The sequence below is a fragment of the Boleophthalmus pectinirostris genome, unplaced genomic scaffold (genome assembly GCF_026225935.1).
Source record: "Boleophthalmus pectinirostris isolate CB_2022bp ecotype Guang Dong unplaced genomic scaffold, ASM2622593v1 HiC_scaffold_13, whole genome shotgun sequence".
NCBI lineage: Eukaryota > Metazoa > Chordata > Actinopteri > Gobiiformes > Gobiidae > Boleophthalmus > Boleophthalmus pectinirostris.
Genome location: NW_026571036.1, coordinates 6,489,979 through 6,503,153, shown reverse-complemented (window position 1 = coordinate 6,503,153; position 13,175 = coordinate 6,489,979). Strand labels below are relative to the sequence as shown.

The window sequence follows — 13,175 nt, the reverse complement described above, 5'->3', positions numbered from 1 at the left end:
AATATCTTTAGCAAAGTTTCTGTATTATATAATTTTTTGCTTTCACAGTGCAGGATGACAAAGACTTATTTCATTATTAGATAAAATTAAATAATCCAAAACACATGAATGGTATAAAGCTAATATAAATATATTTAAAACCATGTCACATTTTATTCTCATAGATAATAGCCCAATAATGACAACACACACAGTTTTTATATAGTTAAAATTTACTTTATATTTATTTCCTGCAGTACAGTTCTGTTGAGCAAAGACAACGAGGCAGTTACAAAATTCAGTACACTTAACTTAAAAAGACAAAAAAAAAGAAAACATTAAATCACACCTATGGCAAACGAGAATAATGTTCCTAATGTACATCTATACAAAGAGTTTACAAATAAAAGTAAAAACAGAAAAAAGTGCAAAAAAGAGTCAATGATACCTGCCCAACCCCATCAGTGAAACAGAGACTCACATGGACATAAACTTACTTCATATTTCAAAATATTCCATCATTTGAATCTACACATCTTAAACAAAACAAGACCAGATTTTGTGATTTTATTGTGTAACAGAACTGGAGTCAATTTTGTGAGTCTCTTAAAGTTTAAATAAATACATTTAACTTGCATTTACAATTTGATGTGATAATTGTAAAGAGGTGTGTTGACATATAAATAGAATACATTTAGTGAAAATTTGTGTGAACTTCAATTGAAATGTGCGAACTGGGTGTGGCTTCAAATTTTGCAAAAAAAATAAAAATATAAAAATCTTGTTCAGTAGTGCGATATAGTGTCCCTTTAAACAGAAATTGTAAAGAAAAAAAAAAAGAAAAACAGTACTGTAGAATTTCAACTACCGCCAACGTGCTCCTTCCTGGTCCCTTTATGTTAAAACCATTTAAAACTTCAACCCATAAGATTTACTCACATATTGAAAATAAATAGATAGCTCTTATAGATATTTTAAAAGCAGGATACACTATTGACAGTAAGACTTATAGTTTAAGTCTAATTTCACTAGCCACGATAGATAGATAATGTGGATACCTTATTATTGCTAAAAGCTTGTCAGTAAAATGCTAAATTAAAAGCGTTATATTGCAAGTTTGAATAGAAAGCGAATAGAAACACAAGCCAATGTATGTTGTATGTTATATGTATGTTACTGTTTAAAGGTTCTATATTACGCAAAACTGACTCTTGATGCTTTAAGCCATTTTATAATGTTGTTACCTCCTCAGAAACCATTGAAGTTGTGTTTTGTTTCATTCACACATGTTTGCGTAAAGCTTTATTATTAATCTGTCTGCATCTCCAAAAGCTCAAAATGCTCTGTTCCACCGTTTTTTACCTTTTGTTTAGTAGAGACTGATCATTTCAGAACTGAAATTAATCCATGTATCATTTGTTCATTAGTTTTTCAATATGAAATCAAAAATAAGAAAGTGAAAAAAAAACAACGGTTTTCTTCATTATTTGTCTCCAAAACCAAAATGAAAAAAAAAAAAAGGATAACGATTCAGTTTTTCAGTTTTCGATTTTGTGTTTAAATGAAAAATGGAAAAAAACGGATAATCGCCGTTTCCGAAACTTAAACTGCGATGTTGGACTTTTGCGCCTGAACCTGGACTGAACCAGGTCCGGGACAAGACCAGAACCAGACTGGGACTGAGACCGGGAACAGGACCAGGAATGAGGCAGGGCCAGACCACGACTAGACCGTGATTGAGACTGGGACTGAGACCAGACCAGGACTGAAAACGGTTCAGTCCTGGTTCAGTCCCGGTTCAGTCCCGCATCGCAGTTTAAGTCAGACAAATGGGAAATGGCTGTTATCCATTTTTTCCACTTTTCATTTAAACACAAATTCGAAAACTGATAAATCGAATCTGTTTTTTCAATTTGGTTTTGGAGACAAATAATGAAGAAAATAGTCATATTTACGTGTCATTTTTGGTTTTATATTGAAAAACAAATAAACAAATGATACACGGATTTAAATGTTCCAAGTGATTCTAGTGAAGATGTACAATATTCACAAACACAGTGGAGCACTTCCTGTTTTGAAAGAATAAATCAGCCTAATTATGCCGGATCTGTGTGTTAAACATGTGCGAATGAAAACAAAACACAACCCCAGGTCTGTTTGTGATGAGGTAACAACATTATAACACTTTGGTTCAGAAAAAAGCGTAATATGGGCCCTTTAACTTAAAAGTAAAAGTTATTATTTGTTGAAAGTGGAATTATTTTAATACCAATCTAGAATATATTTATGAGAAATACTATTACAATTACCGGCTAATTTGTAACTCTGAGAAGTACAGATTGACAGAAGTTGCAGTGAACAGTAATCAATGTACACATGAAAAGTGCTAAGGCAAGATCAAATATGGCACAGTCAACCTATGAAAGCCCTGTAACGAAGAGATAACTGGTTCCTTTTTCTACGTTGAAAGATACTAGAGTGGACTGTATATTATTTAAAACGGCGAAGCAGGTCTAAATCTCTTTCTCTTCGACTGCTCAGCGGCTAAACCCTCCCACACCTCGCTTACGTGGGCCGGTTTTCGCTCCAGAAATGGTATTCGCCGATAAGTCCAACGTGCTGTGAATACGTTTACATTTTTAGGCGAAACTACTCGAGCTAAGACACTGCAATTTGTCTCTCAACGACTGGACAATTTTGGGTTGGTTGTGATGCTGCTGCTCGCTCCACAAGTACTTCTCCAGGTGGTGGCGCTCTACGGACCTCAGCGAATCGCACTTATGGACAGGCGTGTTCGGCAAGCTGTGCGACTGGACCCGACCCTTGGGGAAGTTCGGCGAAACTCCGAAATTGCTGTTGCGGTCGGGCTCGCTTTCGTCTTCCGATCGGATCTCTACGTAATCGTCGTCGTCCTCGCCATTGTCCTTGAAGTTGGCGAGGTAGTTCTGCGTGGCGGTGAGAATGCTCAGCGCCGAGTTGCGGTTTAGCACTACGACCTGCTGCCCGTCTTGCAAGGTGATGTCCGTGCTTTCCGGAAGGCTGTTGTGCCGGCCGGTGCGCCCCAAGCTCGGGTAGTGTCCGGAAGACCTGTTACTTTTAGGTTTCTTCTCTTGCTCGGTTGCGTTTTTCGGCGGCAAAGACGGCGCGTTGAAAGATGTGTGTCTCTTGATAGTGCTATACACGTGCTCCTCTTTTTCAGACGGGGCGGACATGCAGGAGCTCCAGCGTTGGGAAATGGGCGTGGACTGGGAGGTTTTGGAAGCGGGACCGGGGGGAATGGGAGGGCGTTGCGGGGTGGAGGCGGCGCGGAGCTGGGGGGTTTCGGCGGACAGGGAGGAGATGAAGCTGGCCAGTTCGCCGTTGCTGTAGGTGGAGTGGAGCCAGTCGTGCTCGGAGGAGGTCTCGGGCAGGGAGGGGGAGGAGGGGAGGTGGTAGTGGTGGTGGTGGTGGTGATGGGGGGCGGGGGAGGCGGGGCCGGAGGGGGAGGAGCCAGGAGGGAACATGACCTGGTCGTACAGCTGGGAATACTCGGCGATCCGGGCACCTAAGAGAAAGAGACGTAAGAGGATTGTGAGGTTTTTTTCCCATATGTTTTTATTAACCAAAATTCAAAAAATCATCATTGCCAACATCATAAGACCTGGTCCACACAATAACTTAAAAGTGCATTACGAAACTTCTCTGGTAGAACCTTCTTGTCTCCTTAAAACTGGCATTTATTTGGATTAAATGAAGACCACATAGACTAGTATATACCGGACTACTATGGAACTACCTGGAAAACTCAGGGATTGCACAGATATAAGACTACATAGTAATATAAAAGAAAGTACTATGAGGTAATGTTAAAAATTACATTGTAATTTCTAAAGAAAGGGTGTTTTTTATCATTGTGGTATTGGAATCAGTATTGAGTCTATTCCTTGGCACTGAAATTGAGTTCGAAAGACATTTCAGTATCGTGACATCATTAGTTGCACTTGAGGAACCCTTTTGAGAACAGGATTCCCACTCCTTTCACTGACAAAATTTCAAAACTTTTCCATGATTTTTCATGACCTAAAGCAGGGGTGTCAAACTCAAATTCACAGAGGGCCCGAAATTAAAAACTGGGACTAAGTCATGGGCCAAACTAAATATTTATGGAAAAATTTCAACAACATCTGCATGTTTCCTCTTCTTTCAGGATATGTCATTTTAAACCTTTTCTTATTAAAATAAATGTTTAATAATAGTTTTCCTTAAACATTGGCTCCAGAACAAGCAAAATATAAACTACATTTTAAATAATTAATGTCTCTATAGTCTATCTGTATCCTAGTGAGTCAGCTCTAATACATATTTGATATGATCTCGCGGGAAAAATATAATTATATCGCAGGCCAAATTTGGCCCCTGGGCCTGAGTTTGACATGTCTGTCCCAAAATGAATTTTCCATGACTTTTACGACACCCTACATGTGTAGAATCGATCATACTTTCAGGGCTAAATATGAAATGTTAACTCTTTCCACTCACCTTATTGTTTGGTATTATAGTTTTTTTACATTCAAAATACTGTCAGTGCATTTATTGTCGTCTCTTTTAAACCAAAGGTGCAGACATTCAGAAATAACCATAACAGCCAAATGATAACTTAACAGAAATCTCTAGTTGCGTGAAAGAGATACAAAAATTTTATGACTTTTCCAAAACTTTCATTGGATTTACAAATTTCCATGACCGTGGGAACCCTGTGAGAAATACTCTGTTAGACCAATATTCAGGTTCTTGAGAGATGCCACCAGCCAACAGCCAAATCCTACCAATTCCATCCATAAATTTTGCATTACCTATAGCTGCACCTCCTTGCTTCTTCTCCTCCAAGATGGCTGCCAGGTCCTTCTGCTTCTTCTCGGCTCTGGTTCGGCTGCACGTGTCCCCGGGGTCCATGCTCCTCATGCGCAGCAGCTGGTTGGCCTTTTTGATCTTCTGACTGTACTGCCGCGCCATGAGGAACACCCTGCTTTTGGTTTTGTCCATCAGCTCCAACGGAAAGTCCACCGAATCGCCCAACAGCAACGAACTGGAAGCTAGAGGCGAATCAAGGCTCGCCAATTCTCCCGGGAACAAGAGGTCTTTCGGAGATGGAGACTTTGGCGGAAGTTCTACAAGGTCATCGTCCTCGTCCAATCGGAAACTGCCACTGCTGAGGCGTGCTAGCCGGTTGCGTATACTCTTGACCGTTCCCTGCTGGGGCTCTGGAGTTGTTGGAGTTGGCGTTTGACTTGTTGCGCTGGCTAGTTCCTCTTCATTTGTTACTTCAATATCAGGTATGTTGATAACCGGAACTTTAAACATTGGCGTGGAAGGCTTTCTTGAAGGACTAGAAGTTTGCGGTGGACTTTTTGTTTTACTCAACCTTTTCTTGGGGGATGATTCGTTAACCGGAAAAGCCGCAGGTAAACGATCGGCTTTCTTCTCGTTGATCTTGATGTAGTTTTCCAAGTCGTTCCAAATCTCATCCACCCGCTCCGACATTTTATCCCCCTTCTGTCTTGAGAAAGTTTCAGAAGCACTCGAAGAAGATAGATCTACTTCGGAAGAGCACGGATTGACATTGTTGTTCGCCTCATCTTCGAACTGCAAACTTTCTTCGGACACAAAGCCTTTTAGACTTTCCATCAAGTCCTGCTCTGACGCCAACAAACTGTCCCGCTCTTGGTCAAGGTCAACTTTTGAGTCTTTCGTTGGTGGTTCTCTAAAACATATCGTATCGTAGATGTTTTCCTCCTCGACGTTCATCTCAAAAGGTTTTACTTCATGCGTTGAGGACCTATTACTTTCCGATGATGTGTCCGGTTCGATCGTGGGCACAGGGCTCTCTCCGTGTTCCTCTTTGACGTCTTTTTCCTCAAGATCTCTCCTCACCAGTCCCATATTTTTGAGATCTTGGTAGCTGATGTTGTCGTACACGTTTTCAATATCGTCCAGAGTTAGTTGTTCAGCTGAGGAGGAAGCAGACAGGTCGTTGCTGGAGGACTCTGTGTGGATGACTTCAAGGTTGCTAGATTGGTCACTTTCCGGACTTTGCTTCGCTTCCGTAGCCTTCTCCCCCACGCTGCTCGCCCTGCGTAGGACCCTACCCCCATTGGAGGGCGGGGGGTCCACTTGCACCGTCGGGACTTGCTCCACGTGCCAGCTGACAGGTCGGGCCGTTCTACTGGGAGACTGAGTTTGTGGTTCCGGTTCGGCACGGCTGGCTTCGGACGGGACGAACATTTGGTAGATGTCTTCGTCCTCGTCGGGTTGCATGGTGCGCTGGCGGGTGGGAAACATGGCGCGCCGAGCCCTGTGGTCCGCCCAGATGCTGTTCACTGATGGGTCGGTCTGCGTGACGATCACAGTGGGGATGGGCGAATCAGGGGGCGTCTCAGTGACCCGTGATGACCGACGCAGTGGAGGGTGCCGGCTGCTGTCCCGAGTCAGGGACTCTCTGGCTCTCTGAAGAAGGGAAAAACTGTTAATTTTAGCAGGCGCATAGTAATGTTGAATCTGTAACATTTGATATCAGTTCATAATTATTTACAGAATCTACTCTTCATGTCATGTCAGTGTTTCACAGAATGATTAATTGAAATTTGGGTGTCATCTACCATCTTCATCATTAGTTTTTTCTTGCACCTTTTTTCTTGTAGCTGGTTTATCAAAGACTGATCTCGTCAGATCTAAGACACAAAGCAGGGTTGGACCTGGTTAGTATTTAGATCGGAGGACAACTAGTAGTTTACCACTATAATAAAATTTTATTTAAATTTCTAATATCTTTATTTATTTATTTTATTTATTTAATACGGGCAGTGCATATTAATGAACAACACTGCAGTGTAAATATGCCAGATTATAGCAAAAAAATTTCCATCTGTAGTCCCTCAGCAGGTAACACCACAAATTTACCAGAAAAAAACAAGTGACAATAGAGACAGCTCGAAACTAAGTGTCCACAAGTCTGGTTTTCCTTTAGCCACTGTTTCAAGTGTGATTTGAAAGTGTTCAGTGTTGGAGTCTCTCTTATTGATAAAGGGAGACTGTTCCAGAACTTAGTGCCTCTGACTGAGACACACTTTGTCCGAATGTGGTGTGTCTGTGTGGGAGCTCACAGTTCCCCCAGGCTGTCGCCCTAGTTCCCACCCCACTGACAGTCTGTGTTTTAATAATATCCTGTAACGGAGGAGGGCAAGTCCATACAAAACTTTATAAACAAAATAGCCATATTAAAAATGAACAAAATGATTAAAATTAAGCAAGTTGTACTTCTCTAAAATAGTGCAGTGGTGAACTGAGAATGGTTTCTTGTCCAATATTTTACTTTTGAGTAACTGTTTGGTCTGGTTGTTAACATATTGTAGGAGCATAAGGATATAACATCACAAGGCTATACCTGTAGGTCAGAGGGGCTCATGTTGAAAGCCTTCCACTGATCAATGTTGTCCACGGAGCCCTGAGGGTTCAGCCTCTTCCTGCTGCCTTTACCGGGGACCCTCAGCTTCTTACTGCCTCCCTGCACACAAACAAACACAAAGCAGTTCAGTTTCAAATCACCGTAATATAACTAATAAAAAAATGTTTACACTTACGATGCCGCTGTCGTCCTCGTCATCAGCATCCTGCTGGTGGGGCTCCTCCCCTTCCTCGCGGTCGCTATGGTAATAGTGGTCACATGGGTCTAAGGACTCCTGTGATTGGTTGATGAGGCTGCGGCTCCGGCCGATGGTGCCCAGAGCCAGCTGGGACACGGGGGACAGCAGGGTGGCCCCTAGACTGCTCCGCTGGACATACACAGTACGTTCTTTAAACTTCTGCTCTATAAATCTTTATTCATATACTACTAAAGTTAGGATTTGAAATAATAATAATAATAATAAATATCTTATCTCAGTGTTACCTTTTCTCCATCAGAGTTGGCAGCGTTCTGTTTGGCGTTCTTCAGTAGTTTGGACAGGGGCTCTGCAGAGAAAAAGCAGCTGCAGTTACATGATTAATGTTCATTTTGAGCAGGAACTTGGCACCACATTATCACTTCCGATTTTACAATACTACGTCAAACATTCAGAGCAGGACCACTCCATGTGATGCCAAGTCCCTCACACAAACACCACAAAAACAGATACAGAGTTCGGACCATGAATCAAAAAGTGAAATTAGGATGAATTTCGATGAAGTTTCAGTCATTTATAATCATTGATCATCTTGGGTCTTAATGGATAGGCCAAGTTAGTAAAAGCAAGTGGTTTGAAATGGATGTAAGCCTTTGGATACATTGGATTTCTTTGTGTTAAATTGCAAAAAAATAAAATAAATTTTCCAAGTACAGCTATATTGTAGGTCAAAATAAGTCGGCTGTGTGCATCTAATTACAAAATGAGATTATTAATATCAGGAACTGTGTGTTAGCTAAAAAAAATTAAAATAAAAATCCTTATTATTCATAGCGATGAGTTAATAAAATCACTTTTCACAGCACCTTCAAAGTCTGTCTTCCCGAGAATTTCAATCAAAAGTATTTTAGTAATTGAACTAAAATAGAAGCTGATCAATATGAAGTAAAAACATGCGTGTAAAGTACATTAGTAGTACTGAATGCATTTGTTGTGTACCTTTCCTGCGTCCTCTCCGTGGAGTTGGACCTTCCTTAGTTTGGGGAGAGTCTTTCTTGTCTCCATCAGGACTGTAGTGGAATCCTGGGTGGTCTACACATATTAAAAGACACATTTAAAGATTTTTTTTTAAATTATGATGAATACAGTTAATATGCAGGTTACTTACGCACTGCATCCATTTCCAGAATAGCTTGCTTGGCCTGGAATTAAAACAGAAAATATGAGCTGAGGCCACTAGAGGGAGCTCTGGCACAGCATTGATTCTACAGATTTGACCCTGATTAGCAGCGCTTCTCAGTCTTTCACTCCTCGTTTAATATTTTTTACTGACCAAATTAACTAAATCAATCATAACTAAACTTTGTACAATTTAAAAGGTGCACTATGTAACTTTTCTCTTGCCCGTCTCCATGGAGATGTTATAGCTTTGCCTGGAATTTTACGCAATATGGTATTAAATTTACCTCTCCCTAAGGAAAGCAGGTGGAAGGTGATATCTTCGGGCACGTAACAAAGAATGCACGTTTTTCAAGCTATTTTTGAGTGATAAAACAACTGTAACTGAATAGACGCAAGAAGATATGTTTTAATGCCATACTGCGAAACATTCCAGGCAAAGTCTCTTGCAAATTTTGAGCGTCACAGATTGTTTTTTTGGGCTTGCTTCAAGTGGTAAACCTCTACAGCAAGATGGGATTCTCGCAATATTTTGAGTTCACAAACTCAGGAGAATCCATCTTGGTGCGATAGAATCTGACAGGTGGTTGGCGACCAATCAATGAGGTTTGTGCAATTGCCAAAGGCGAAGCGCCCAAACAAACCAAAACAAACATGGTAACGCCAACAGACGCACGATTTTGTTTGTGACTGTAAGTGCTTTGTGCATTTGTGGACAAGGAGATGCTTTTCTTTCAACTGGATGTAATAAAAATTAAATTGTGTGTAAAATCTCTCAGTTGTCCAGGTAGAATTCATGGTAAAAAGGAAAAATTTTATTTGTCAACTGGAAAAACAAAGGTTTATTTTGGCTGACTGTGTTTTGCATCTCATCCAAGCTGCTTCTTCACTTCTGGTCAGAATGCTGGTGGACACTAATATTTCCCCACATTTAGAGCAGTTTCAATAAGTCTAGCTAACAGAATCTGTAAACCAGTGGTGTCCAAACTTTTTTCATCAAGGGCCACCTTTCAAAACAATGGAGAGGCCGATCAAAGGGCCATAAACTGGTGCTCAATACATATGAACATAGAATGAGCTATCCTTTATTCAAACTTCCTCAAAAGCATACAATAAATATTAAATCTTGGCTTCAAAAAACATTAAAAAGTACTGCTAAAGGTAATTTGATCCAATTTACCTGGAGAAAGAAAGAAAAGTTGAAGAAAAATTGGTCTGAGGGCTGCATTTGGCCCTCAGGTCATAGTTTGGAAATGCCTGCTTTAAACAAATATTTAACTAGTTTACTAAGTTTCAGATTAATTTCATTGTAGTTAGCTCCTTCCTTCAGGCAGATATAAGGCAGTGTCCTTCAGCATTCTGACCAGAACTGAAGAAACAGCTTGGACGAGCTATGAAACATATTTGACCAAAATAAACTTAAGTCCAGTTGCCATAACAGTTAAATTATTTAGCTTGTTCCGCTATTGTTCCACTTTGACAAATGAGACTCAAACAAAGTACTTTTATTTCATGTCGAAATCATATTCTATTGTCTACAGAAAGAGTGTGGACTCGGTATTGATTTTGAAATGTCAGTATCGTGACAGCACTAGCCCGTACCTTGGCTGGGATCTTGGCCGGGTGGTTTTCCAGAATGAGCCGCTTGAGATGCAGAATCCACATGCGCTTGTCCTGTTGAGATTTAGCCTGTAGCGACACATCGGAGAAGAGAGATAGCATCGGGCATTAGAGACAGTTAAGAACTACTTTGAAAACCTTCACGGTCTTATGTAACACTATTATTATGCCTTCGCTTCCAGGACGTGTCCAGGAGGCTGCGGTGAGGAGTCAACAATGGCTTTATCAGATTGTAACACTCAACAAGTCTGAGCAGAAGTGTTACAAAACAATCAAGACTCCTGCATCGAGCCAAAACTCTCTCAGACTATAATTATGTTATACAAGCACGCGCGTGAAGAAGGAAGGCTGAAAATGCAAATAAAATGTATTCAAATATAAGTATTCAAGCTGCAATGCGATAAATGTCACACCTGAAAAAGTTTCTCTTAATAAAATGCATTAATAAAGTATTTCCACCTATCTAGTATTGAATTTAATGAAAGGAACTTAAAGAGGGGCTATTACACTTCTATTGATATTAATTTCTAAAACACAACATATTTAGATCATCATGTTACCTTTTTTTGATTTGAAAATGCTATATTCATCAAAAACAACATATTCCCTCCTCCCTCAAAGTGCTATCACAACACAAACAAACTACTGTGATTTATTTATTTTTGCCCTGACAAAGACAATCTTGCTGGTCGAAACACGTTGGTATCCCTTCATGCAATAAAAGGACTTTTATTATATTCAGTCGGAGTGCCTCAGGTTTGGACCTTGCCCACTTTCACATTTTCCAGTAAGGTTAACTTTCTGTTTAAGACTACTAATTTAACCCTCGTAGAGAACCTGTACTGCTATTTTTTTTTATCTCTTTTATGACCCAGTGAAGCGCTCTACCTCTTTTCTTCACCAAACTACTGCATTATTTTGTCAAGCTGTCGTGTATAGTTTTGTATCACGTTTTTGTATATTTATGGATAATTGTCGTGTGGGAGGCTCGAGATCTAAGCATTGGATAAGATTGTACAGCTACCGATGAAGAGGTTTCTAGGACCTCTGAGGAGCTCACGGTCCGGCCTCCTGCTGGTGCCCAGAGTCAGGACCATAGAACCGCATAAATGAGTGGACAAAGCTGATGCTCTCGTCCGCCGTGTGCCAAATAGGATGTTTGCCAAGAGGCTCTTCTCGCTCCTTCTGACCCTAGAGCTCCAACTGATCTACACTGAGATCTTGTTGCCCCTCTCTGTACCTGCTGCTGTGAGCCTCGTCATTTTTGGTTTTAAAATGTTCGTATTAACCCGTTCTGCATGATCCAGATTTTTTTTTCCTGCTATTTTGTCAAAAAAAATCCTACTCATAACATAGTACCCTCCTGTAACCTTTAGCATCGTGAGCCTCATTTGAGCGGCACTGAACGCTGTGGGTGACGTCACACTCGCTTAGTCCACTTCTTTTACACAATGGTCAGGACTAAACACGGGGAGTCAGAGTTTCAAAATCATGCAGCGAAAACCTCGAACAGTTTTCCTGAAGATGTGAGACAGACTCTACTTTGACGCTGTTTAAATCCAGGCTCAAATAACAATTCTGCTTAGCTGCGTATGACTGAAAGATTTTCATTTTTCATTCTGCACTCTTCTCTCTAATTTGATGTCTCTCTCTCTTTTTTAATTTTATAATGATTATTTATGTTTTGATTTGTTTTTATTGTGTTTTTAATGTATTTCTTATTCTGTAAAGCACTTTGAATTACTTCGAGTATGAATTTGCCTTACTTTCCTTTCAAATAAAGCCCAGGAGAGATCACTAGATTACTCAAAGATGCATGGATGGCATAAAACCTCTTCATGGCATGTTTTTGATGAGGGATTATAATATGGTAGTAAGCTCTAAAAAGTAAATTTTGCATAATTTTTAAGTTGAATTATTACTTCAGAATAATATAAAATTGTTTAAGTAGACTTTATAAAAAATAATAAATAAGACAATTACGTAAAATGTCAGGGTTTTTTATAACTGAAAAACATATCAGTACAATTTCTTTGCAGTACCTGGACTGTGTGTTGGAGTTTTGGGTTCTTATAGTGAAACACGCTGAAACTCAGAGGCTCTTTAGGAATGACCTCCACCAGCATCAGATTACAGCACTGAAACGAGCACACACACAAACACACACAGGTCAGCTTCATCTCAGCACATTTCACATTTACTTTGCGCTTTGGTGAGCCTGACAGACCAGAATGTGGGCCTTGTAGGTGTAGGTCTCCTCGCGCTTCTTGGTGATGAGCAGCAGTTTGTCGAACAGGAAGAGGGTGCGTTCGTTTTTGGCGCGCTGCAGTCGGAACGTTCCCTCCAGGACCAGCTCCCCGTAGCCAATCAGGTCGGGCCCTTTCCAATTGGTCAGCAAACTCTGGATCTCCTGGAATCGACAATAAAAAAAAATATGATTAGGAGCACAAAACAAAGAGTGGATTTTATTGTCTTGTTCTGTTCTTGTGTAAGGCCCTGCTCTCTGTGTTCACTGTGATAATGAACACTCGTATAAGGAGCTCCACATAGAAGCACAGTCTGTACCAGTCTTTAACTTAGATCCTAAGCGCTTTGTGTTGCATTTTTTGTATGAAAAGCGCTCTATAAATAAAGTTTGATTGATTGATCCTTTGCTACATTAGGTTGAAATTAGTTTACCCTTAACAAATAAGACATAGATGCATTTTGTTGTAGGAAAAGTGCCTGTTTTTTTTTAGTTATTAAATTGTATATTTCATA

General features: G+C 40.3%; 1 protein-coding gene across 1 annotated transcript in view; it reads right to left on the bottom strand.

Annotated features, from left to right (window-relative positions):
* Positions 1 to 194: 194 nt before the first annotated feature.
* Positions 195 to 13,175, bottom strand: part of LOC110162709 (pleckstrin homology domain-containing family G member 1) — a 106,254-nt gene continuing 93,273 nt past the window's right edge. Inside the window, exons 8-17 of the mRNA XM_055149513.1 lie at positions 12,643 to 12,825; positions 12,458 to 12,553; positions 10,398 to 10,484; positions 8,785 to 8,818; positions 8,616 to 8,708; positions 7,904 to 7,965; positions 7,596 to 7,787; positions 7,400 to 7,519; positions 4,812 to 6,462; positions 195 to 3,523 (exon numbers count right to left, since the gene is read on the bottom strand). Coding sequence (XP_055005488.1) covers positions 2,619 to 3,523; positions 4,812 to 6,462; positions 7,400 to 7,519; positions 7,596 to 7,787; positions 7,904 to 7,965; positions 8,616 to 8,708; positions 8,785 to 8,818; positions 10,398 to 10,484; positions 12,458 to 12,553; positions 12,643 to 12,825 — 3,423 coding nt within the window. The 3' untranslated portion in view covers positions 195 to 2,618. The remainder of the gene's footprint in view (positions 3,524 to 4,811; positions 6,463 to 7,399; positions 7,520 to 7,595; positions 7,788 to 7,903; positions 7,966 to 8,615; positions 8,709 to 8,784; positions 8,819 to 10,397; positions 10,485 to 12,457; positions 12,554 to 12,642; positions 12,826 to 13,175) is intronic.